General features: G+C 48.8%; 1 protein-coding gene and 1 non-coding gene across 8 annotated transcripts in view; one reads left to right on the forward strand and one right to left on the reverse strand.

Moving 5' to 3' along the window:
- ZNF746 (zinc finger protein 746) overlaps positions 1 to 26,854 on the reverse strand; it is a 78,592-nt gene that overhangs the window by 8,303 nt on the left and 43,435 nt on the right. For 3 of the 7 annotated variants that reach the window (XM_024990704.2, XM_024990701.2, XM_024990700.2), the window contains exons 1-4: positions 13,849 to 14,089; positions 10,519 to 10,818; positions 10,313 to 10,433; positions 8,663 to 8,776 (exon numbers count right to left, since the gene is read on the reverse strand). In XM_024990704.2, the coding sequence (XP_024846472.1) occupies positions 8,663 to 8,776; positions 10,313 to 10,433; positions 10,519 to 10,818; positions 13,849 to 13,872 (559 nt within the window). In that variant the 5' untranslated portion in view covers positions 13,873 to 14,089. 7 annotated transcript variants of the gene reach the window in all.
- TRNAC-GCA (transfer RNA cysteine (anticodon GCA)) lies at positions 25,159 to 25,230 on the forward strand. The gene has a single exon. It is a non-coding gene; the product is annotated as a tRNA-Cys (tRNA).

Consider the following 26,854-nt stretch of genomic DNA (forward strand, 5'->3'; position numbering starts at 1 on the left):
ATCAGTGATTGGAGCAGGATAAAGAAAGAGAAATCCACACCTTGATACACTGTAGTGAAACTGCAGATGACCAAGACCAATATCTAAAAGGCAGGGGAAAAAAGATTTCCCACAAGAATACTGGCTAGCAAATTATCTTCAAAGGGCTAAAAGAAGCTAACAATCAAACTAGAATTACGTCCTTCAAATGTAGAAATGGAGGAAGGACATTTTCAGGCACATATAAACACATATACAAACCTACACAACTGAGAGTTTTTATCATCACCAGATCCACACACACACACACACAAATAACAAGTGTGTATTTTAGAAGATAAACATCTCCAGATTACTTCTAAAAGAATAGAAACAATACATAACTTCCAAACTAATTAAAAATAATAGAAGGTCCTATAACTATTAAAGAACTTAAATCAGTAGATAAAAATCTTCCCTAGAAAGAAAAACATTCAAAGAATAGATAATTCCAATATTACAGAAAGTCTATGACCAAATTAAAAAAAGAAGGAATGCATCATAACTTTTATCTTTAATATCAAAACCAGACAAAGCCAGTCTAAGAAAGGAAAAGTATAGGCCAGGCTCACTCATGAAGAAAGATTCCAAAATTCTAAACAAAATACTTAGCATATTAAGTCTAGCACTGTTTATAGAGGATCATGAGTAACTTAGACTTTTCCCCAAGGTTGCAAGCGTGGTTCAACATTAGAAAAATAACATAATTTACCATTATGAGGAGGTTTAAGAAGAAGAATCATATAATTGTCTCTCTTTGCGACCCCATGGATTGTAGCCTGTCAGGCTCTTCTGTCCATGGAATTCTCCAGGCAAGAGTACTGGAGTGGGTAGCCGTTCCCTTCTCCAAGGGATCTTCCCAACCCAGGGATCAAACCCAGGTCTCCCACATTGCAGGCAGATTCTTTACCATCTGAGCCACTAGGGAAGCCTATAATCATCTCAATAGATACCAAAACAGCATTCCATAAAAATTCACAGCTATTCTTTTTTTTTTTTTCCAAATTAATCATTCTATTTTATTCATGTTGAGTGTTATGAAAGAGTACAGAGTATAATGAGTGCTTGACTTGGCCATTAAACTACATGAGGATCTGAAGGTTTTCTTAGGAATTTATGATTCTATTGAGATCTGATAAATGAGTCAAAGCTGGATAAAGAGACGACTAAGGTTCAGCTGTTCTTGTTAGAAATATCTAGTCAACCAGAAATAGAGAAAACTCTTTTAGCCTGATAAATGACACTGATCAACAAAACCTTTAACAAATATTAGACTCAGTGTGAAAAGTTAAAAAGCATCTTCTTTAACATCATGAACCAATTGGACACCTGTTGTCATCACTTCTGTATAAGAATTTTCTGCGAGCTCTCAGCTAGCACACAAGAGAAAACTAAAAGATTTGAAAACAAACAAAAAATTCATATTACTCATAGGGGATATGATGATCTTTTTAGAAAACCTGAGAATCATCAGACAATTATTATAAAAGTTATTAGGACTAATGAGAATTTTAGCAAAGTTCTTAGAAATATCAATAAATAAAAGACAACTGCATTTTCGTTTACTCCTAGGGTTTTAAGGGAGCATAGCAATCACCATTTTTCTTCCCTGTCATGGATCTTAACAATCAGAGAACTAAAACCCAAGAGGAAGGCTGGTGAGGATAAACCCTTCTTATAACTGATAAACAGGGATGCAGCTTTTATCTGTGGCAAGAGGGGTCCTCAGTACTGACCCTGGATCAGGAAGTCACCCACTGGACCATGGTGAAGGAGGCTTTCCCCAGTACAGCAGCACATCCCTGGGGGCGGCCAGCTGCCCAAGGGAAGAAGGGTGGGCAGGGACTGTGCATGTCCAAGCCTTGCTCCCAAACTCCCTGACAAGGTGCGTCCCTGGTGGGATGCCTAACTGTGTGGGAGACGGTGGGATGTTACATAACCGAGCCCTGTCCCAGAAGAAAAAGCACTGGGAAAGGGTGCTCCCTGTCCCAATGACCCCAGCACACAGCAGCAACAAACAGAAAATGCACCTTAAAAAAAGGCACCATGACAACAGTGATTCAAAACATGCAAAGAATGGAGGAATATAAGATATAACAAAAAAATGTTATAAAACTTCACTGAGACATTACAGATGAGCTGCACGGAGGGACTTAACGATCTTCACAAATAAAACCCTTAATATAGTAAAAAGGTCAGTTCTCTCCAAAATGATTAACAGAATGCGTGCAATTCCAACCACAATCCCAACTGGATTTTTTATGGAATTTGGTAAGGCAATTAGGACGTTTACCTTAAAGGACAAAGGAAAGGAAGCCCAGAGTGCCAGTAAAAAAGTACCAGCATTCCAACCTCCCATGGCCATAAAAGTTTGTTCCGGATGGATTAAGAACTTGACCATAAAAGGCAACATTTTAGAAGAAAAATAAGATGGTGTATCGTGACCTTGAGGTAGGGGAAAATTCCTTAATTAAGATATAAAAAGGACAAACCGTAAAGGTAAAAAATTAGAAAGTCCAGGTATGTTAAAATAAAAAGCATCTGTTCTTTAAAATCTACCGTAAATGGAGAAAATATATATGTGGGTGGCTCAGAGGGTAAAGCGTCTGCCTGCAGTGCAGGAGACCTGGGTTCGATCTGTGGGTCAGGAAGATCCCCTGGAGAAGGAAATGGCAACCCACTCCAGTACTCTTGCCTGGAAAATCCCATGGACAGAGAAGCCCGGTAGACTACAGTCCATGGGATGGCAAAGAGTCGTACATGACTGAGCGACTTCACTTTCACTTTCATATATATATAGGGAAAGAATTAATATTTAGAACAGTAAAGAACTCTTACAAGTCAATACAGAAGGGGAAAACAAAAGTATACAGAAGGCGGTAAGAAGCTTCAGCTTGCGAGGCGCAAGCAGCTGCTTGGGGCCGTGCACCTGCCAGTTCCAAGGCTGTTTTCACCTCGAGAGGAAAACAGGCCCCTTCTCTTTTCTTTTCACGGGCCCCCCCCCAAAAAAAAAAGTATACAGAAGGCATAAGCAGGCATTTTACAAAAGAGAAAGATAAGTGGCCCATAAACAGAGGATATAATGTTCATTGATTAGGAAAAGACACATTTGAAACTATAAATTTTAAACCATTTCACTGCCACCAGATGGGCAGAAATAAAAATAGACAGCATTTCTAGGGCTGAGGACAGGGTGCGCTACTGCTGGAGAGCACACCGAGATGCTACCGGGAAGAGCCACGTGTGCGCTTTCCTATGACCCAGCAGTTCTGCTGCCCGGCCTCCACCTTGAGAAACTCTTACACGTGCGTAAGACTTTCCACCACAGCATTGTTCCTGAAAGCAAAACAGTTAGAAACAGCACAAACACCCATCACCAGCAGAAGGGAAAAACACATCCTGTGTTACATTCAAAAATACAAACTATAAAGGGGTGAAAATCATGAAAAGGAATGAACTACAGCTATACTACATCAACGTGGATGGCTCTCAAAAACGTAAAGTCAAACGAAAAAAGCGAGTTAAAGAAAAAAAAATATATATAGTATGATCTCATTCATAGAAAGTTCAAAACTGGTTAAACAATGTTACTTAGGAATATATACACAGGTAATAAAAAGGCAAAGAAAAGCAAGGGACTGATCTCAGAGGTCTGCATTTCTGTTTATCTGTGAAGAGTAAGGGAGGGTGTGGGGTCTGGAAGGGACAATGGGTTCTAGAAGGTTAGAAGGTTCTGGTTATGATCTATTTCTTATGTTGGAGGTTGGGAATATGGGGGGTGTTGACTAATTGTTCTCTCAACTTTATGTATTTTGTTTATGTTATGTATATTTATTCTGTATGTATTTTTTATGTTATACAATACACAGTAACAATGTATGAAAGAAATAAAACAATATTTAAAAAAGAAGCATTTGGTATAACATGACGAATTTGTTCAGGATTAAAAACCATAGCCAGAAGTGGAAGGAAACATCTTTAAACTAATAGTTATCTTCAAAAGTCTATGGCAGATTTTTTAATGATGGCCATCCTGACCCGTGCAAGGTGATACCTCATTGTACTTTTGATTTGCATTTCTCTAGTAATGAGCGATGTTCAGTGCTAATGAGGTGGATGAACCTAGAGCCTATTATACAGAGTGAATCAGAAAGAGAAAGACAAATACTGTATATTAACACATGCATATGGAGTCCAGAAAGATGGTGCTGATGAACCTATTTGCAGGGCAGCGATGGAAATGCAGACATAAAGAACAGGCCTGTGGCCACAGTGGGGGAAGGAGAGGGCGGGGCACACAGACAGGAGCATGGAGACAGATCCATGACCGCATGTAAAATAGGCAGCAAGTGGGGATTCGCTGCGTGACACAGGGAGCTCAACCCAGTCCTCTGTGACAACCTCGAGGGCTGGGGTGGGGAGGGAGGTGGGAGCAGGGTTTAGGAGGGAGGGGACATATATATGCTTGTGGCTGATTCATGTTGATGTATGGCAGAAACCAATACAATATTGTAAAGCAATTATCCCCCAATTAAAAAACAAAAAGTCTATGGCAAAAAAATCACCCTAAATGCTGAAACTCCACAGACAAGGACGCCAGCTATCGTGGCTGCTACTAATATTTAACCATGTCCTATACCCACTGCGAAACCAGAAAAATAAAGTTAAGACAATTTCAAAAGAAGAGGTAACTTTTGTGCTGTCCAGGGACGGCCCAACTGTCTATGTAAAAAAAAAACCTGGGAATCTAAATTGACAAGTCATTAGACGTAATGAGAGGTTGAGAAAATGTTTTCTTTCACTAAACAGAGTCAGCGGCATAACTGCACACCTGCAACAACTATTTAAAACGTGTAATTAATTTAAAAATCTCATCCACAATAGAAACAACGAGCATGAGAAAAGCGTTAAAGCCTTATTCAGGCACACGCAGAAGGCGACAATAAACGAGTCTTCCTGTGGATAAGGGGGCTCCATATTGCAATGACAGGAGTTCTCCAGACGTGAAATCACAAAGGAAATGCAATTCCAGTCGAAATTCCAAGAGGATTTCTGAGAACCTGACGTAAAGGTTCTGAAATCCATATAGAAGAACAAAGGTCCAGGAATAGCCAAGAAAAGTTTAGAAAAACAAGTAGGGAACGTGTAGTCTCCTAGATTTCAAGGCTTATGATGAAACTAACAACAGTGAGAACTGGGACAGAGACAGAGACAGAAGAAATGAGTGAAGACAGAGAAACGGTGCACGCGTGTACGGAAATCTGGTTCATGATGCGACGGACATTACACACGGAGAAAAGGAAGAACATCCAGTGAACTCTGCTGGAAGGTCAGATGTCTTGTGGGGAAACTTTGAAAGAATTCTTCCTTGCAATCTACACAAATATGAATTCTAGTCGGATTAAAGACTTTAATGTGAAAAGCAAAACTAGAGGGAGGCAGGAAAGGATATTTTAAGGCAGAAAAAGCACAGATCGTAAAGGCAAAGGCTGGTGTTAACGACTCCGCCAAAAATTAAAACTTCTACCCAAGGACTACAAAGTTAAAAGACCTGCCACAGCCTGGGAGAAGATAATCTGTAATGTAAATAACAGATAAAGGGTTCATATCCCAAACTACATAGAGGTCCTGAATCAGTAAGATAATGAAAACAGCAGAAAAACAGAAAAAGATAATTCACTGGAGAAGAAACCAAATAACAATCTGAAGAAGGTGCTCAGCTCCACTCACAACTGGGGAAATGCAAATTAAAACAAGATACCATTTCATTTCCATCAGACTGGCAAACATCTAACTCTGAAAACTGGGCAAGGAATTAAGAAGACAGGCACCACCCGTAAGGGCTGGGGAGCACAGATGCCCAGGGTGGGTGATCTGTGGTTAAGCGCAAAGGCAGAGGTGCAGGCTGGCATGCCCTTCCTGGTCTGTTCCCTAGAGGAACACCAGCACCTGGACACGGAGAGACGCCTTTGAATGTCCACTCGACTACCACTTGTGACGGCGAGAAATTAGAAACCACTTATGCACAACTCAACAGAGGGATGGATAATAAATTGAGATATAGTTGCTTTTGGAATACTAAGCATCCATTTTAAATGAATGCACTTGATTTATATGCATCAATAGAGATAAGTATGAAATACAGAGTACTCATAGATAGTATGACATTTATGTGATGTTTTCAAGACACACAGAACCATATTCTGTATTGTTTATGGCTACATATGTACATAATAGAAGTTTTAAAATGTGGATAGAGAGGACAGACATCGACTTTTGGACAACTGGTTACCCTGGGGAGGAATGAGACTGAGAGAGCTGAAAAGGAATTTAGATTATATCAGAAATATATTTTTTCACACATACATACAAATGATGAAACACGGCACACGTTCAACAAATATTAAACTCCTACTCTGTGCTATATATATACACTCTGTGCAGTATTCTAGGAGCCCAGATTATATGAACAAAATCAATAGAGGTTCTTATCCTCTTGAGATTTATATCCTAACGAAGGTGGGGGTGGTTACCAGACAAGCAAATCTATAAATACGAAACATGTATCTTCTATAAATACGAAATATATTTTATTTCTACATACTTAATAATATCTTTGTCCACATAAAATCTGTGAATATAAAACAGTATCTGCAGAGCATGCCTGGCAGAAGGTAGGACCAGGAGCAAAGGCTCAGAGGCTGGCCCAGTGGAGAGTTCTGGGAGAACAGCAGGGAGGCTGGGACAGGGAGTGGAGCGCCAGGGGGATGAGCCCAACGGTGCGAGTCGGTGCAAGGCCAGCAGGGCTGTCTGCTGTAACGCGGGAGAGCAGACCCTAGAGGGTCAGGGAGACGGGCAGGAGGTGCCTGCCATGAGGCCACGCAGGAGACCAGGGACCTGAGAGTCTGCAGGCAGTGCTAGCAGGGTTTCCCTGATGGGACGGACGGGTGTGGATAAGGGTCAGAGACGACCATGGGTTTGGGGCTGCAGCGGAGGATGGAGGCTGCCTACTGCCTGGGAGGAGTGGGTTTTGATGGCGGACGAGGAGCTTGGCGAGGCACGTGTTTCAAACAGGACGTCCGTAACCTGTCCATGGGGACATGGACCCCACAGAGTTCAGGGGAGAGGTCCCAGTGAGAGCACCCGCCAGGATGACTGGGTGTGGGTGTGGGAGGGCACACTGAGGGCACCCCAACCACGAAAGGTCAGAAAAGGTTGGGGGGCTGGAAATAGCAAAGGACAGGCAGGAGGAAAACCAGGAGAAGCACCCCTGGTGCCCAGGGGAGGGGAGGGGAGGGGAGGGGAGCAGGCGGGACTCTTGGGGCAGAGCCTGAGGATGTGGGGTCGGGGGTTGGGGGTGGGCTTGCTGGGGACTGAGTTCCACAGAGCACTACCGTGGGAGGACTTCAGGGTTGCAGAAAAGTGGAGAGGAGGTCTGTCAAGGGGCTGCACCAAGCCCTGAGCTGGGGAGGGCGAGCCAGGGACCAGGCTGGGAGGGGATGGGGGGCCACCTGGCAGGGGTTCCCGCAGAGGAGCTCAAGGCCAAGAGAGGGGAATGTGAGTGCCCGGAGGGGGCAAGGGGGAGGGTCTCGCCAGAATCCACCGCATTTCCAGGCCCCTATTTCACTCTCTTAGCGTGCTGGAGAAGCCAGGGAGGCCTCCCCACAGATGTTGTCAGTGCAATAAAACAGACCTACGGGGAGCCTCCCACCCTGGCAAGCGGCTGGCTGCCCATGTGTCCTAACTGTCTTCCCCATCCAGGCAGCACTCTGCTCTTCGTCAAGGTCTTGCTTTTAGCACAGTCCCTGGCACCCGGGAGACTCTCAAAAAAAAACATGTTTGTTGACCTAGACGGGTGAATGCTTTCTGGGCACAGCCTGCCCCTGGGAAATGGCAAATCCAACTGTGGTGATAACGGCACACATGGAGACACATTTCATAAATCACAAATTAAACACAGAAGACTGTTTACTAAGACAGGTGTTCAGACAAGAAGGAAAGCCCCAGGCAGGTGGTGCAGACAGACAAGAGGTCTTGGGAGGAGGCTGGCTTGAGGCTGCAGGGGCTGCCCCCTGCTTACGGACAGACTGTCGCAGACCCCCGGCCCAGCAAGGTCTTCCCTTCACCCGTTTGGCTTTTCTCGTGTGTCCACCTGTCCTTCTCTTAACTTTCAAAGGTGCTGACTGGCCCAGGAAAACCTGAGAATGTGGTGTCGGGTATCCAGATTCACCTGAAATAAATCGGTGGCTCTGGTCAGACTGAAACGTGACTAACGGGTCAATGTTCTGTGATTGCCAATGCGTTTCAGTGAAATCTGGTTCTCGGGTGGAGGCAAGGCTGACTCTTTGAAAAGCTATGAATGAACTAAATCCTGTCTTCATGACCTTCTACCTTCCTGTCTGCTTCCTGCTCCCTCTTCCCCTAATTCCGAGCCACAGACACCATCTCTTTCCTAAAAACTAGGTTTGCTACCTGTTTCCATGCTGGGAAGCTGAACGGCTAAAGGTCATAAGAAAACTCGTGTTTAAAGCATTGCTGTTTTTCCTTAGCTGTCCCTGGAAAGAAGGTCATACCCGCCCTGGCCATGTCCTCCCCTGGGTCCATCCGACCCCCTGCTGTCTCCCCGGCCATCCCCACCCCTCACCTGGACTCGGGTCCACGGGAACATCTGGAACCTTGGGGCCAGCACGACGCCAGCTGCACGGCTCCTTCCCCTGTTCAATCTGAGAGAGGACCTCGGGCTTGGAGATGGCGTAGTCTGAAGAAGAACAGAAGGGTTAGCTTTGGCCACGTTCCACTTAAGAGGTGGGGATAGGCAGCCCGGGAAACCAAGATGGCCTAGAAACCACACCTCTCGATTGGTACAGGGCAGTGATTCTCAAGCACAGGTGAGTCTGTCTCCCAGGGGGAAAATGGTCAGAGTCGGAGATGTTTTTGGTTGTCGAGACTGGGGACGGGGCAGAGGTGCCGCTGGCATCCGCTGGCAAGAGGCTGATGGCCGTCCTACAAGGCCCAGGATGGTCCCCAAAACAAAGCCTCATCTGGCCCAAGATGCGGTGCTGAGCATAAGACACGTTGATACAGGGTCTCTGGGTTAAGAAGCAGTTGTTGTTTAGTCGCTCAGCCGTGTCTAACTCTTTGCGACCCAGTGGACTGTAGCCCTCCAGGCTCCTCTCTGTCCATAAGATTCTCCCAGCAAGAATACTGGAGTGGGTTACCATTTCTTTCTCTAGGGGATCTTCCCAACACAGGGATCAACTGCATCTCCTACACTGGCAGGTGGGTTCTCTACCACGGAGCCACCAGGGAAGCCCCTAAGAAGCAGTGCATTCCTGCAAACCGGAATATAACCTCACACCTGTTCCTGCTCCCACCTCATAAGCACGCCTTGTTGCCTTCAGACCTGCGATCACACAGACATCATCTGAAGAGGTAGTAAGTCCAGAAGAAACAGTCCAGGCCTTCTTGGGGGGTATTGCATGAGGGTAGCGGCAGCAGGCCCAGGGTCAGGGAAGCCGCCAGGTAAGAGGGCAGCACTGGCTGCGAGAAGCCTGGGCTGCCCATACTCTCCTCGGTCAAGGCCTCATGTCTCAGTAAGAGAAGGCGAGAGCAAAAGCACTCCTCAAACGTGGACTGATCGTACAAGATCTGAGAAGTGGAGGAGCCTCCTCCGCTCCAGGACTCAGCAAGAGACAGAAACGGCTGTGCTCTGGGCCTGGTTAGGAGAGGGGTCGCTATGCCTCTCAGTTTGGCAATCCGTGAACTTCACTGGGCAGAAGACAGCCTTTGACTCAGTCACCCTGGGCTCAACTTCAGTAAGAGGAGGGAGATAACTGTCCATGGTCAAGGGTCCCAGTGATTTACGTGTCCTTGCGATAAAAAACCACCAGCAGCAAGAAAGAGGTTGAGATCTCCCCGTGCTGTCTGTGCTTAGTCGCTCAGTTGTGTCCGACTCTTTGCGACCCCATGGACTGCAGCCCGCCAGGCTCCTCTGCCCAAGAGGATTCTCTAGGCAGGAATACTGGAGTGGGTGGCCATGCCCTCCTCCAGGGGATCTTCCTAAACCCAGGGATCGAACCCAGGTCTCCCACATTGCAGGTGGATTCTTTACTGTCAAGGAAGCTCAGGAATACTGGAGTGGGTAGCCAAGCCCTTCTCCAGGGCATCTTCCTGACCCACGAATCGAACTGGGGTCTCCTGCGTTGCAGGCGGATTCTTTACCAGCTGAGCTACCAGGGAAGCCCTGAGACCTCCTTAAATCACATTTAACCAGGAAATGAATCGCATGCCTTACCCAGGGAGACCAGCGTCTCATAGTTGCCCCTCATCACGTGCTTGTACAGCTCCTTCTGCCACTCGTCCAGCTTGCCCCACTCCTGCTCAGAGAAATACACGGCCACGTCATCAAAGGGCACCTGGAACCACAGGGTCACGCAGGCTCACCCACACGCCAACGGGCAAGGGCCGTGGGCTGTCCCACCCCTGGTGCCCAGGGCTTACCTTGGGGGCCTCGCCCTTGCTGCCCGGGGGCAGCCGCAGGATCCAGAAGTTTCTGTTCCTCAGCAGGTTTTCCACATTCTCCAGCCGCCTCTGCAGCAGCCCGTACTCCTGCAGCAGGGTCCCCAGCACGGCCCACTTGCCCTCCAGCTGGTTCCCGAACTCCACGGCTGTCTTCTCGCAGTCGGCCAGCTTCTTCTCGGCCATGCCCGTTCGGCCTTCTAGGGAAAGCAAGCGGGCGGCCTGCGATTCAATCTTCCTCTCCATGGCCTGAATCGTGGCTGCCATTGTCCAGGGAGAAATCTTTCAGAAACAAGAGAGGAGACCAGCATCAGTCATTCCATCTGCTGTGTTCCAGGAGCCCCCTCTCCCTGAGGCGTCAGGGAGCTGTGCTGGGAGGGGGGAGCAGTGCGCATGGCGGGATGGGGGTGGTGTTCAGGCCGGACCTCCGCCTGGGGGGTCAGCTCCTCTGGGTGGGTACCCTCCCTCCAGGCCTCTGCAGCCCACCTATGGAGACCCCAGTCACGGCACTCAGCACCCTGTACAGTTAAGTTACCTCCCGCCTCTGCCTCTGAAGGCAGTGCTGTATCTGCTCACAGCACACGGGGCCCATGGTAGGCGCTCGGTGCAATTGTGTTAGATAAATAGTGACTGCAAGCTGCTGGTATGTTTTAGTGGAGAAATAGTAAACTGCAGGTTTATTAGCGCCTAGCCAGCACCTCCCATCATAACCGCACAGGATCTGTCTACTGACGATGACCTAGCAAAAAAAAAAAAACAGCTGGTTCACTGAAACAACACAAACACGAGCGTTGCTCAACTGCTCTTTTTAAAAAAGCATCTCGTGTCTCTTTAATAAACATGGAAATCCAGCGACCAGTTCTTCTCCACCCTAGGACAATCTGATTTTGTCCCCTTCCCAATTACTACCCCCCTCAAACTAAAAATCACCATGACTGCAAATCTCCCCCCCTCCCCCGGCTCTGCCCCCAGCCAAGAGTTAAGACTCCGATCCAACATGAACACCCTGCCCGGGTGAGACTGACTGTCTCCTCTTACTGTTCCCACCACTCACAAGGGGAGAACCAGTTTCAGACATTTTTGGTGCTGCCCCAGGATCAGTGACACACCTTACAGACAGATGAGGAAGGTAAGACATTTGCCAACAGGTTAGACTTCATATGTGCTGCAATCATCATAAAGACACGGAGACTCCCCAGTGACCTGCCTGGCACATTTTGCTTTGGGTAGGCTAGACCTCTAGACACCCCCTACACACACACACACACACACACACCTAAAGGTAGGCTAGACCTCTAGACACCCCCTACACACACACACACACACACACACCTGAAGGTAGGACCCATGGGTCAGGGAGGAAGACCTGATATTTATACCTTCTGGCAGCGTCTGAGGATCAATGGTCCTCAGAATGACCTTACAACATTCTAAAAATCATTCCTAACCAAATGTTTGGTGCCTATTTGCAAAGTTAAAAAGTGACTCATAGGAAACCAGTGAGGATTCATTTAGAGAGTTGCTGAGAACCAAGACACGGGTGGACACCTCAGAAAATAGTGACAAGACAGTTTGAAAACAGGTTGGAAAAACTGTTGAGGACGGAGCATCTGGGATCGTGGGGTTGTCTGTAAGGCCGCTGGACCAATGACCTCTGACCTGAAGAAGGAAGACAGATCTCAAAGGATGGAGGAGCTGGACTGGCAGAGAAACAACTGGATGTGGGTGGGTCTCTTGCTCAAGAGGTAAGTGGTTCTGCCCTGAGGCTGTGGGGACTGCACCAGCCTGGCACCTTGGGCTGGCTCAGCCCTGCCTCTGAGTGCGAGGCGCCCCTGGGCACGGGGCCACGTTTCTTCCCTTCCCCTCAGTCCTCCTCTGGTGACCAGTCCCTGACACAGGGCCCCGGACGCTAACAAGTGTCTTCACTTTACTGCCCAGCTCCGTATCCCCTAAAAGCCTACTTAACCTCCTCCAAGAGCATCCGACTCCCATTATCATCATCTTTGTGTTGCAAAAGGGCCTTTGCATAAACTCTGACCTTATAGACAAAGGCACCACCCAGTTTTCTGACATTTTAACGGGGGCCCAGGGAGCCTCCTGGAAGGCTTCCACACTATTTGGTGGGAGGAGGCCACTGCTCAAGGACCCCTCCTCACTGAAGGGTGAGCGGACGACATGGGGCTGGCCTCAAGGCTCCTGCCAGGGAAGCAGAAACCCTCCGCCTGGGAGCGGCCGATGGGAAGAGAACGGCCAAAGCCTTCAGTGGCTCCCCACCCGGGATGATGCAGTCCAGGTCCTCACACCCCTTCCAACTCTCCCTGCGGCCTCTTCTCCCCCTGCCTCCCTACCGAAACCTCCTTTTCCAGGCAAACGGACTCCTCCTCGAACACACCGGCCGGGGCCCGCCTCTCCGTGTCCAAGCCTCCTATCCTATCCGAAAAGCTCCACCGGGTCCGCGCACAGGCTGGTGAAACCCGAGCCTTCCCCTGCAAGCCCCACTCACATCTCAGCAGCCCAGGCCCAGAAGGTGTCCTCCCCTGCCTCTTTCGTGTTTTCCTTCGCCATCACCAAGTGTACCTGTCTGCTTGCCCCGAGGCGTCGAGTGTCCCAGCACACAGAGCGACCCTCTCTTCCCACGCACTTGCCAGCTGTGCGATCCTGGGCAAGTTAACTTCTCTAGGCCTCGGGTTTTTTCATGACAGTGAGGACCTACCCCCGCCCTAGGTTTGCTGCGAGGACAAAATCACGCCTAACGGCTGGTGCGGCCCCTGCCTCTACGAAACCGGGGGGAGCAGCTGTCTCCCCGCCCCGAACCGCACCCCCACCCCCCCGAGGAGCTGGGCGCGCAGAGGGGGACTCGGTGCCTGCGGAGTCGCGGCCGCTCCGGACACCTCCCAGGTGCCACCAGGCCGCTGGGGGGAGCTGGGGGGTAGCGAGCGGTGGGCAGAGAAAGGAGACGCGGGGTGGTGGTGGTGGGGGGCGCGCGCGGAGATGGGGGGTGGCCAGCGGATGGGGCGGGGGCAGGAAGCCCCGGAGGGCAGCAGGAACTCGGCGAGGGGCGGCCCGCGGTGCGGGGACGACCGGTTCCGCCCGGCTCAGGCTCGGCCCAGAACGGGGGGGGGGGGCGCCCAGCCGGCGGGCGGGCGCCGTAGGCCCCGGCGGACCCCGCGTCCCGCTCGCCCGGAGCCCCAGGCCCGGCGGCCAGGCCCAGCCACCGGAGCCCTTCCCCAGGGCCTGCGGCGCCGTGTGCTGGGCCCCGGCCGCCCCGGGGGCCCCCGAGTCCGCGCGTCCGTGCGCGCGGGCCGCCCTTACCGGAGCCGCGGCCGCCTCAGCCATGGCCCTGCGCTGTCCGGCCCGGCCCGGAGGAAGTCGTCGCCGCCGCCGCCGCCGCGCGCGGCCCCAAGCAGGCCGGCCCCGGGCCTCTCCGCAGGCGGCGCTCGCCCGGCCCCGCCGTCCCCACCCGCGTCGCCGCGCTCCTCGCTGGCCGGCCCGCGCCGCTCCGCCCGCAGACGCGCCGCCGCCGTCAGCGCCCGGCCGGTCCACACTGCATCCTGGGAGCCGGCGCAGGCCCGTGAGGCTTCCTGGAGGCAGCGCGGCCGCACAGCCCCACCTGCAGCCCGGAGAGGCGAACGGCAGGCGCGGCGTCCGCCCCGCCCCGCCCCGCCCCGCCCCACCCCACGGCCCGCCTGCCTGCCGAGCCCCCAGACGCTGCCCGGCCCGCCGGCCCAGCGAGTCCCCAACTCCCCCAACCCCTGCCCCGCCGACTTGCCCACACTCCCCCTCACCCCAACCCCCGGCCCCCGCCAACCCATCGACTCACCGGCCGCCCGATCCACCGGCCCGCCGATTCTCCGGCTCCCTCGATCTACCGGCCAACTGGCCCGCCACCCCGCCGACACCCCGATCCCCAGATTCACCGACGCCGGGACCCACCGGCCGCGGCCGGGCGCGCGCGCAGAGTCGTGGCCTGGACGCAGCGTCCGACCTGCCTGCGGGGCCGCGAGCGTCTCGGGCTTCCGTCCCCCTGCGCCCCGAGGGGCTCAGTGACCGAAAATAATCTCCCCGCTGCAGGGAACAGCCGGGCCGCCCCCCGCCCCGCCTGGTGACCGCGGCGACGGCAGCCGCCCCCTCTCCCCCCCACCCCATGCCAGCCCCGGGAGGCCCGCGCCGTCTCCCCAGGGGCAGGAGGCCACGTCGCCTCTGCGGCTTTGGGTCCTGGCCCCCGTGCTCGGGGCTTCTGCGTGTTCACTTCCTTGGCCAGCCGTCCCTCCTATTCACCTTCGAGTTGAAATGAAAAACGTCCTTCCAGCAATAGGAATATAGTTCACTATATCCCGGTAGGCAGCACTTGCAACTTTCTCTAACGTGTGGGTGACCTATAAAAATGTTTTTTTAATGCAGTGGACAAGGGAACACAACACCAATACCTGAAATTATTTCGCTCAAAAAGTTGGTAAGGGAAGATGTTCATGACACTTTAAGAGAAGTCTGTCAAGGATGGTTATATGATTTTATATATTATGTATATAATATATATTAGGTATATCATGATTACGTAGATAATCATTGGAAGGTTTGGAAGCATATGGTCTAAGTAGTTCTCTAACAATCAGACCACAAGCCATTTTTATGCATTTTCTAACTTAGATGCTTTACGTTTTGTAGTAACGACAGTAATGTTTTAAAAACATTTTGTAATAACAAGAATAGTATTTTTTTAAACGAGGAGAGAAAAATAAGTCTCAAAACTCTAAAGGCGAACCGGAGCGGGCGGACAGAAAGCGCCTTTGACTGACGCCCCCGTGTGGCCGTGCAGATGCATTGCCGCCCAGCATTTCCTCTTAACCGGACTCTGGGCTGCGAGGGACCTGCGCACCACGTGCTCGGTACTCCGCAGGGCTGCGGCTCTGGCCGTCCCGGGCCTTAAGGTGCCCTTTGTTTTCTCACCATCACCTGGAGCTGAACATACCGCAAGGGGGTCATCCCGCATGCGTACTTTGTGTATGAAATTGGAATCTCCCCAGGAGGAGCGGGGGTGGGGAGGCGACACTTTACTCACAGTGTTGCCATTGCGGGAGGTCTTTTCCGGTGCCTGACTTTCTTTTTCTCACTGATGCTAGCCCAGCTGGTTTCTGATGTGCGCCCCACCCTCCGACCCTGCCTCTCAAATGTGGGAGTGTGATGGGGGATAAGGGTTTCCCAATTGGAGCCCCTGCATCCTTTGGCCTTTTGGAGGAAATTCGTGAGCTGGCAAAGTCGACCAACTCACTGCAGGAGAATGTTCTGGAATCTGCCCCAGGGTCCTTTACCTTTTTTAATTTTTTTCTTTTTCTTTTCCTTTTAGCTTTTCTTCCATATCATCTTTCCTTCCCAAATAACCCATCCCCTGTACCAAGGGTGCACACCTGAAGCTTGTATAATTGGGGAATATGAAGAAAAAAATCTTCACCAAATTCCAAGTTTTAAAAAGTCTGTACTCAAGTGACACAAGGGATGCTGTCTGAAGCTTCCTTAGCTTCACAGAAGTCCTTGATTTAAAAAAAAAAAAAAGGCCATCAGAACCTAGCCAAGTCTTGTCTAGGTTGGGACTTGTGCAATGGGGTTACTGTGGGGAGAACTCGGGTTCTAGGACGTGAAAGTTCTATTATTTACTGGTTCTATTATTTACTTGGGCCCATCTGCCAGCCTCTCCCTGGCTCTCCTTGCTCACATGTAGACCCAGATTACATCAGGTTATTCTGCAAACCTTCCTGGGTCTGGGCTTTCTTTTGCACTCATCTGCTTTGACACTGGACCTAGCTGAACACTGCTGGGTCTGCTCCTCTCACTGTGGCCTGTCTGATGGTGACTCATGTACTAGCTTGGGCTTCCCAGGTGGCATTATGGGTAAAGAGCCGCCTACCAATGCAGGAGACATAACAGACTCAGGTTTGGTCCCTGGGTTGGGAAGATCCTGGAGGAGGGCAGGGCAATCCACTCCAGTATTCCTGCCTGGAGAATCCCATGGATAGTGGAACCTGGCAGACTACAGTCCACAGGGTTGCAAAGAGTTGGACATGACGGAAGCGACTTAACACACACATCCTAGCTTACTTATGTTCTTATGACACCATGTGTCAGTCAGCTCCCAGATTACCTTGGAGAAGGGGCTTCTTCATTCTCAAGGAAACAGAGTGGTGATGTGTCCCCTCGGGGTCCCAGTGCTTCTAAGATGGGACCCATCACCTGCCTTGTGGAGGAGGAGAACAGCACGGGGCAGATGCAGCCTGGCCTCCAGTGACATCTGTGTGAATCTTCCCAGGAGAGAGGATCTGATCAGGTTGGTTCTTTCATCTAATAGGCGGTGCCCCTTTTAAGCTGAGTCAAAAGCCAAGGCCCCCAAAGCTGGTTGGAGGCCAGAAGAGCACTGCTAGGCTAACATTTTGTACTTGGCAAAATAGCCAGCAGCTTTATGTAGCGAGATCTACCACGGATTCAGTTCAGTTCAGTTGCTCAGTCGTGTCCGACTCTTTGCGACCCCATGAAACGCAGCACGCCAGGCCTCCCTGTCCATCACCAACTCCCAGAGTTCACTCAGACTCATGTCCATCGAGTCAGTGATGCCATCCAGCCATCTCATCTTCTGGCGTCCCCTTCTCCTCCTGCCCCCAATCCCTCCCAGCATCAGAGTCTTTTCCAGTGAGTCAACTCTTTGCATGAGGTGGCCAAAGTACTGGAGTTTCAGCTTTAGCATCATTCCTTCCAAAGAAATCCCAGGGCTGATCTCCTTCAGAATGGACTGGTTGGATCTCCTTGCAGTCCAAGGGACTCTCAAGAGTCTTGTCCAACACCACAGTTCAAAAGCATCAATTCTTTGGCGCTCAGCCTTCTTCACAGTCCAACTCTCACATCCATACATGACCACAGGAAAAACCATAGCCTTGACTAGATGGACCTTTGTTGGCAAAGTAATGTCTCTGCTTTTGAATATGCTATCTAGGTTGGTCATAACTTTCCTTCCAAGGAGTAAGCGTCTTTTAATTTCATGGCTGCAGTCACCATCTGCAGTGATTTTGGAGCCCAGAAAAATAAAGTCTGACACTGTTTCCACTGTTTCCACTGTTTCCCCATCTATTTCCCATGAAGTGATGGGACCAGATGCCATGATCTTCGTTTTCTGAATGTTGAGCTTTAAGCCAACTTTTTCACTCTCCACTTTCACTTTCATCAAGAGGCTTTTTAGTTCCTCTTCACTTTCTGCCCTAAGGGTGGTGTCATCTGCATATCTGAGGTTATTGATATTTCTCCTGGCAATCTTGATTCCAGCTTGTGCTTCTTCCAGCCCAGTGTTTCTCATGATGTACTCTGCATAGAAGTTAACTAAGCAGGGTGACAATATACAGCCTTGACTACTCCTTTTCCTATTTGGAACCAGTCTGTTGTTCCATGTCCAGTTCTAACTGTTGCTTCCTGACCTGCATACAGTGGAAGTGAGAAATAGATTTAAGGGCCTAGATCTGATAGATAGAGTGCCTGATGAACTATGGAATGAGGTTTGTGACATTGTACAGGAGACAGAGATCAAGACCATCCCTGTGGGAAAAAAAATGCAAAAAAGCAAAATGGCTGTCTGGGGAGGCCTTACAAATAGCTGTGAAAGGAAGAGAAATGAAAAGCAAAGGAGCAAAGGAAAGATATAAGCATCTGAATGCAGAGTTCCAAAGAACAGCAAGAAGAGATAAGAAAGCCTTCCTCAGCTTTCAGTGCAAAGAAATAGAGGAAAACAACAGAATGGGAAAGACTAGAGATCTCTTCAAGAAAATTAGAGATACCAAGGGAACATTTCATGCAAAGATGGGCTCGATAAAGGACAGAAATGGTATGGACCTAACAGAAGCAGAAGATATTAAGAAGAGGTGGCAAGAATACACAGAACTATACAAAAAAGATCTTCACTACCCAGATAATCACGATGGTGTGATCACTGACCTAGAGCCAGACATCCTGGAATGTGAAGTCAAGTGGGCCTTAGAAAGCATCACTACGAACAAAGCTAGTGGAGGTGATGGAATTCCAGTTGAGCTCTTTCAAATCCTAAAAGATGATGCTGTGAAAGTGCTGCACTTAATATGCCAGCAAATTTGGAAAACTCAGCAGTGGCTACAGGACTGGAAAAGGTCAGTTTTCATTCCAATCCCAAAGAAAGGCAATGCCAAAGAATGCTCAAACTACCACACAATTGCACTCATCTCACACGCTAGTAAAGTCATGCTCAAAATTCTCCAAGCCAGGCTTCAGCAATATGTGAACCGTGAACTTCCTGATGTTCAAGCTGGTTTTAGATAAGGCAGAGGAACCAGAGATCAAATTGCCAACATCCGCTGGATCATAGAAAAAGCAAGAGAGTTCCAGAAAAACATCTATTTCTGCTTTATTGACTATGCCAAAGCCTTTGACGGTGTGGATCACAATGAACTGTGGAAAATTCTGAAAGAGATGGGAATACCAGACCACCTGATCTACCATGGATTACCTTCCTCCAAAGGGAGTTGTGGGCATGAACAGCCTATAGAGTTTGTGAGCCTCATCCAGTGTCAGTCCTCGTCTCCTACTCTGGCCCTTTGCACTGGGTACATCTCTGGGCAAGGACAGTGACTTGCTCCTCTTTGTATTCCTCAAGACTGGTAGACAGCCTTGCACACAACTGGTAAGAAAGTGTATGTGTGTGTGGATGTATGCATGCATGTGCACACACATATAGTAAATATATATATATGTATATATATATTTTTCTTTTTCTTCAGAGTCAACCTTGTAAAGTAGATAATGTTTGAACTGGATCTTGAAGGATGTTAATCATCAGAGAGCATTCCAGACCAGAGGATGGTAGCAGAGATGTGAGCTGGGCAACAGCATAGGAAAAAGGGGGGCCAGAGGGTACAAAGCGCATTTTGGAGAAGGAACGTGATCAGTTAGGACTTTGAGTCACAAAGGAAAATAGACTGAGTCGTATTACAGCAAGCTTTACAGACTTTATTCTGGGGGTGGGGGGTGCTGGGTCGGATAACTGCAGTCAAGCAGGGAATAAGCTGGTCATGGTGCTGACATGGAGATGTCCCTGAAGGTGACGGGCAGGAGGGGTCGAGAGGGATGTAACATTGGTCAGGTGGCTGCTACTGCAAGAGTCCAAGCGTGAAGTGAGGTGAGTTCTGACCAAGCATAGCAGGAGTGGGATACAAAGGACTGAACAGACTGGAGACCAGCACTTCACAAATGTTTGATACCATGGTGCTCAAGGCTGGACACAAGACTGTGTGTGTCCTATGGGTCTGGGCACTGCCTGAAAAGCCCTCAGCAAACCGGAAGTTGTATGGAGTGGCCATGCTTTAATGATCCAACCTAGACAGCATGTTAAAAAGCAGAGACATTACTTTGCCAACAAAGGTTAAGTCTATGGTTTTTCCAGTAGTCATGTATGGATGTGAGAGTTGGACTATAAAGAAAGTCAAGTGCTCAAGAATTGATGCTTTTGAGCTGTGGTGTTGGAGAAGACTCTTGAGAGTGCCATGAACTGCAAGGAGATCCAATCAGTCCATCCTAAAGGAAATCAGTCCTGAATATTCATTGGAAGGACTGATGCTGAAGTTGAAACTCCAATCGTTTGGCCACCTGATGCAAAGGACTGACTCAGTGGAAAATAACCTGATGCTGGGAAAGGATGACAGAGGATGAAATGGTTGGATGGCATCACCGACGCGAGGGACATGACTTTGAGTAGGTTCTGGGAGTTGGTGATGGACAGGGAGGCCTGGCGTGCTGCGGTCCATGGGGTCGCAAAGAGTTGGACACGACTGAGCGACTGAACTGAACTGATAAATCTTGTAGTCGCTCTGTAACACTCCTATGATTGTTTGAATTTTTAAACATTGTTTGCCATATGAACCACTGAAGAAGGTTGGTGATTCAGTGCTTCCTGTAGCCTCCTTTGCTCCTCCCCACCTTCAGTCTGGGCCTCCCTCCTTGCCTTAGTCTGAGCAGCACAGCTCCAGGGAGGCTCAGTTTCCCCGGTGATGGCATCACCCTCAGCCAACCTGGAGGGAGTCCCTGGTGTGGCTTTAGAGAGCCGGGGGCAAGGTGGGCATGCGGCCAATGTTTGGGAATGCTTCAGTGCCCTGGCATCCATGACTGCCCCTCGTGCTTTCTAGAACCTTCCATGGCCTCAGTTATTTCTATACGCAGGTGTCAGCTTGCCTACACTGAGGATGTCAGTACCTGACAACAGCTTAGACACTAACTCATCCCAGGGTTCCTGCATCTTCCCTGGGATCAGAGCTATGAGCCTCAAGAATGAAGGATCGAATCCCAGGGGATTCCAGGCTCCCTCAGCAGAGGCAAAGCCTCTAGGCCTGGATCACCCCCTGAGCAGACGTGAGGTCACCTTGAGCCAGTAAAGGTGAGAAGAACAGCAAAAGGATTTCAGGGGGTCTTGTGTGTGTGCTCAGTCGTGTCCAACTCTTTTGAGACGCCATGGACTGCAGCCCACCAGGCTCCTCTGTGCATGGGATTCTCCAGGCAAGAATCTTGGAGCGGGTTGCCATGCCCTCCTCCAGGAGATCCTTCCAACCCAGGGATCGAACCCTCATCTCCTGCATCTCGCACATGGATTCTTTACCACTGAGCTGTCAAGGACAACCCTTAGGTGGGTTTTACTTTAAGCAAACCCCAGATGTGGAGAAATCCAGACATATTTTCATACAAGGATCAAAGTTTGTTTTCAGGTTTATTTTAAAGAATGGCTAAGGTTATTGAATTTCCCCATAACTAAATTCCCCACAGCTTTTGGGAATAGTGTTTCAGTTAAAAAACAAAAAACAAACATTTCTCACCATGTACATTAAGGAGCACTTCCTGTGCAGATCATGGCCTACCCCAGCAATGACATTATTAGTTATAAGAGAAACAAGCTTATTCCTCAGATTATGACTCATATTTACAAGCGACGTTGAAGTTTTATAAGGCTGACCTTTGAGTCAGCCATTTTTGATGACCGTGTAATGAGAATAATGCCGCCTCTGGCTTTCAAGGTGAAGCCTGTCACATCAAAGGCTAGTCAGATGAAATTAGGAGTGTTTTATAGGGACACCGAGTCCTTTCTAGCTTGGCAAGGGGCAAACCTTAGTAGCACTTAGTCAACAAGCCCATACTGAGTACCTGAAGGTCGTCAGCCTGGAGAGTATATAGTCAAGATGACCACATTTTGTAAACAAAACTCCCAGGTTTTCAGTATAACAAAGAATTTTTATGTCACTTTCTGGTGCTAAGAGATCATCTGGGTAATGTAATTTGGACCCTCAAAGTAGAAAAACCTGGGACAATAAACGGATTCATTTGCATAAAGGAGAACATCTGAAATGATGATTGTTCCAGAAAATAAGCACGAAGGAGGTTTGCTCCACTGACACTGCTCCGGCTGAAGCTTCACGATGGACGTGGAGACATTCCGTCTCGCGCAGGAGGTGTGCTAGGTCCTTCCTGCGAGCGCAGGGCGGTTTCTTAGAGCATACAGGGTCAGTAGGTGGGGGGCAAGGAACATTCCAGACAGGAACAGAAAGTCTGAAGCATGGGGAATGGTAGATTATGACACTCTTCTCAAGAACTCACAGAAAATACTTTGAAACGAATGCTGATAAACATAGAACAGATGTAAAATTTGTGTGTTACACCTCAAGTCATCCTTAGATGGACTTAAAATTTTTAATTTCTTTTTGGCCGCACTGGGTCTTCATTGCTGGGCCCAGGCTTTCTCTAGTTGCGGCAAGTGGGGTCTACGCTTCAGGGTGGTGCACGGGCTTCCCGTTGCAGTGGCTTCTCTTGTTGCAGAGCACGGGTTTTACGTGCGCAAGCTCAGTAGACATGGAGCACTGGCTTAGTTGCTCCGAGGCGTGTGGGATCTTCCCGGACCAGGGACTGAACCTGTGTCCCCTGCATTGGCCGGTGGCTTCTTAACTACCGGACCCCCAAGGAAGTCCCCTCATTATTTAAAGTTCAGTATCTTAGCAAAATGACCACACAAGTGATATTATGTCTTTTGTGCCTCACATCAAAAGGAAATGATGAAAAAATTTTTTTTAATTAAAAAAAAGGGAAATGATGTTACTTTGTTACATTATTGATGAAGTTGAATTTGGATAATGAATTGAAGTAGTGTTTAGCAGATTTTTCTGTATCCTGTTCCCTGATATTCTTCATCTAACAAATTAAGCATCTGTTAATGATTCTTATCTAAGTTTTTACAATGATGGTCATAAATTGATGATTTTGTATTTCGATCCTGCTTTTTACCTTTATTAATTGACTTGTTGGTAAAGGTTTTTGTAAAGCTTTCCTTTCTCTACCTAAAAAAGTTTTAAAAACCTCAGTAACGTGGATTTATGGATTCTTTAATGAGTTAAAACGTTCGTGTGTGTGTGCTAAGTCACTACAGTCGTGTCCGACTCTTTGCAACCCTGTGGACCGTTGCCTGCCAGGCTCTTCTGTCCATGGGATTCTCCAGGCAGGAATACTGGAGTGGGTCGCCATGCCCTTCTCAGGGGATCTTCCCGACCCAGGGTTCAAACCCACATCTCGTATGTCTCCTGCACTGGCAGACAGGTTCTTTACCACTAGCAATGGCTGGAAAGCCCCAGTGAGCTATAACACATTCCTCTGTTTGTTTTGATGCTCAACTTGTCCCAAATTTAGCTGGTGGTGAGCCTCTTCAAGCTGGCCCTGTGCTCTGTTGACGTGTCCCCATTGGTTTCGGGGCACTCTCCTACTTCCTAGCATGAAACGTTCCATAGTTCACCTTTTAGGTTTTTTCCCCGGCCCTGGAATCAGCCAGATCTCCAAGTTTCTGGCTCTTTTTAATGGTATTTAATAACTACAATACGGGCATCAGGCACACTCACTGCAACTGAGATGTTTCTAGTGCTCTTCAGAGAGCAGAGTTAGGAAGTGTCTGTGTGTACTTGCGTGTGAGTGTGTGCATGCACCGTGCACACGTGTGTTCACATAGCTACTTACAATTCCAGTCCAGCTCCACCGTTCTTCCTTGCCTGTCTCTGTTCCATATTTGTATTCCTGTCTCAGGATTAGAACCCTGGTTCCCCCAAATATCAAAACTTTATTCATTTGCTCAAAAACATAGGTTTTGTAAGTTATACCAAACAATTTTCAGTTCAGTCGCTCAGTCGTGTCCGACTCTTTGTGACCCCGTGAACTGAAGCACGCCAGGCTTCCCTGTCCATCACCAACTTCCAAAACTTGCTCAAACTGTGTCCATCAAGACAGTGATGCCATCCAGCCATCTCATCCTCTGTCGTCCCCTTCTCCTCCTGCCTTCAATCTTTCGCAGCATCAGCGTCTTTTCCAATGAGTCAGTTCTTCACATCAGGTGGCCAAAGTATTGGAGTTTCAGCTTCAGCATCCTTCCAATGAATATTCAGGACTGATTTCCTTCAGAATGGACTGGTTGGATCTCCTTGCAGTCCAAGGGACTCTCAAGAGTCTTCTCCAACACTACAGTCAAAAGCATCCATTCTTCAGCGCTCAGCTTTCTTTATAGTCCAACTCTCACATCAAGTAAAGTGAAACAACTTTACTTCTAAGTAAAATTCAGTATCTCTTTTTCCCCTTAGTATATATACCACTGAATGTACTTTCTTCTTTGTGGTCAAATTATCAGTGTGACATACCATTGGGTTTCTGGGTTTTGTTTATATTTTCAGGTTCGTCTTTCCATACTTAAGTTTTTTTTTTTTTGGAAATGTAATAAAATATTAAAATGATTCAAATTTGAAGCTATATAAAAGTGTACACTCAGGAAGGACCAATTCTCTACTCTAGCCCTTACATCTCATTTCCATTCTCCCCGAGTCATGTTTTATTTCTTGATCTGGATGTGAGATTACATGGTGTATTTTTTATTATTATTCATAAAGTGGAACACCTATGATTTATGCATTTTCTGTACATTTTATACATGAACGAAAAAGTGAAAAAAATAAACCCAGTGAGATGTGCCAGTCAGTATTCATCTGAGAAGCAAAATCACCCTAAGTATTACTGAACAAGGGAATTATAGAGCCTTACACAATTTATCCTGAAGTAAAAGTCCAGAAGGGGGAGTTGGAGGATCAAAAAATAGTCAAGATCTTGCCGAAAGTCAAGACATAGCTGCAATGAGAGGAAAGAAGAGGGGAAAGGCTGAGATGGGCAACAGAGCCCCCCAGTCCACCCCTCAGGACTGGGGTGAAGGTGGGGAAGATGGAAATCGAGCTGGGGGCAAGTTGGTAGATGGAGCTGCTGAGGAAAGGGAGGAAGGCAAAGGAGGGGCAGCGCTTAGCAGTGATTTTTCCAGCTGGTGCCTTCACAGTAGTACCAAGAAAAATGAGACTGCAAAATTGTGAGTAGCGGTTTCTGGGGGCTAAAATTGGGAGGGAGGTCTATGGGGAAGAGGAGGGCCAAAAGGTGCGAATTTCCTGTCAGGCAAAATTTCCATATCTTCAGAACTTTCTGAGAATCGGTAGAAATTTCAGTGCACAGGGGGTGTGGGCATTTCAACACAGGTGAGAAAGTATTTATTAGCTACCACTTATAAGCAAGGGGGGTATAGCTCAGGGGTAGAGCATTTGACTGCAGATCAAGAGGTCCCTGGTTCAAATCCAGGTGCCCCCTCAAGTAAGTCTTATTTTAGTACCCACACCAAATTACACCTTCAGGTGGGCTTTTCTCGGTGGGCAGATTGAGGGGTGCAACAGTTGGTAAAGGAGATGGTGGCAAAGGAGTTGGTAAAGTAGAAAGGAAGCTGTCGAGCTCATCTCCTGGGCTAGGGCAATGGAAAGTCCCAGAACCAGCAAGATGATTCTATCCTAGACCACGGGGACTCCAGGCTCATCTGAGCACTAGAACTACCCGGAAACATATAAACATATACATCCCCCTCTAGGCCTGTCTCCAGAGATTCAGGTTTTGATCGGCTGTTTTCAACAGTAAAACATCTCCTGATGTTCCTTTCTGAAACTTCCTTTCAGTTCCATGCTGAAACTTCCTTTCATCCACTCACATCACAGAAACATCAGAGATGATTTCTTTTTCTGGGGCCTCATTTAGCAGCTCCTGTACTCGATCATCCTGAAAGCCCTTCTCGGAGAACGGCAGTCGCTTTAGAGGACTTGGCATGAATTGAAGGCTGGGGAGAAGCTTCAGGGCCGCCAGGCTGGAGGGGGTCCACGCTCGGGCGAAGGAGAGGGAATGGGTTTAGTTCACAGTGGAGTTGTCCTCATGGGCTGATGGAAAGTAAAAAAAAGGTGCTGCTGAGATTACAGTTATAACAAGGGAAGGGCCTGTGGGGTTGAACCACAGGGACCCCATTTTCTCAGCTCCATCTCAGGCCGGCAGTCTTATCCCCTCCCCTCCTTTAGCCCACTTATAAGGAATGTGTCCAAGACAGATAAATTCTCCATCAGCTTTTACCCTTGCTTCCATCTGAGATAAACCGCAGAAGAGTGCCTTTTGCTGACCCTGGTCATGAGTTCTGGTCATGAGATCCCCATGGGGGAGGACAAAACCCTGGTTCCCATCAGTGTGGATGTCTTCCTCCTGTGGTGGTCAGATTGTCTTCAGCTTTGGTCCCTATAATTCTCCTGGTACCCCATCAGCGGCGCAGGGCGCCACTCTGAATGATGCTGGATCGTTGTCCGCCAGGTCCTACCTGTGAAGGTCATCCACAATAAACTTTCGTATTTGTACTTTATGGAGTCGTCTGCTTCTTTTTTCATTCTTAAAGTTCCTTCTCGGTTCAGAGGATGTGATTTGGTCTCTCCACCTTCCAACAACTCCCTTTCAGTTAATTTTCTGTGATTGAAAAAACCGTCTTTTTTTAGCCTCTGGTCCCGTGGAATGAGTCATCGTAGGATGGAGGAGAGGTCGGATAGTTTAGGTCTTTGCCAGAAAGCCTCTCTAGCTTCTTGCAGCCCCAGGTGAACTTCTCCAGGGCTGACTGGATGCCCATTAACACTTACCTTAGAGCCTTGCAGACGTCACCTTTCCTGCGGGTTCATCCCCCCTTCACCGCGCACATGCACCGCCGTGGCGGGGAGCTGGGAGCTTTGATGCCTCTCCTATGCTCCCCTTGTAACCAATCACAGTGAGGTGCTTATAGGAGGTCCTCGGGGCTCCAGTCGCTCCATCCTGAGCTGCTTCAGCAGGGTCTGCACAGAGCGGAGACTAAAGAAAGGGCAGTGGTGGCAGTGATGGGCACTGTTGAGGGAGCATGCGGACGGTGACTGGCGGCTACACA

The sequence above is a fragment of the Bos taurus genome, chromosome 4 (genome assembly GCF_002263795.3).
Source record: "Bos taurus isolate L1 Dominette 01449 registration number 42190680 breed Hereford chromosome 4, ARS-UCD2.0, whole genome shotgun sequence".
NCBI lineage: Eukaryota > Metazoa > Chordata > Mammalia > Artiodactyla > Bovidae > Bos > Bos taurus.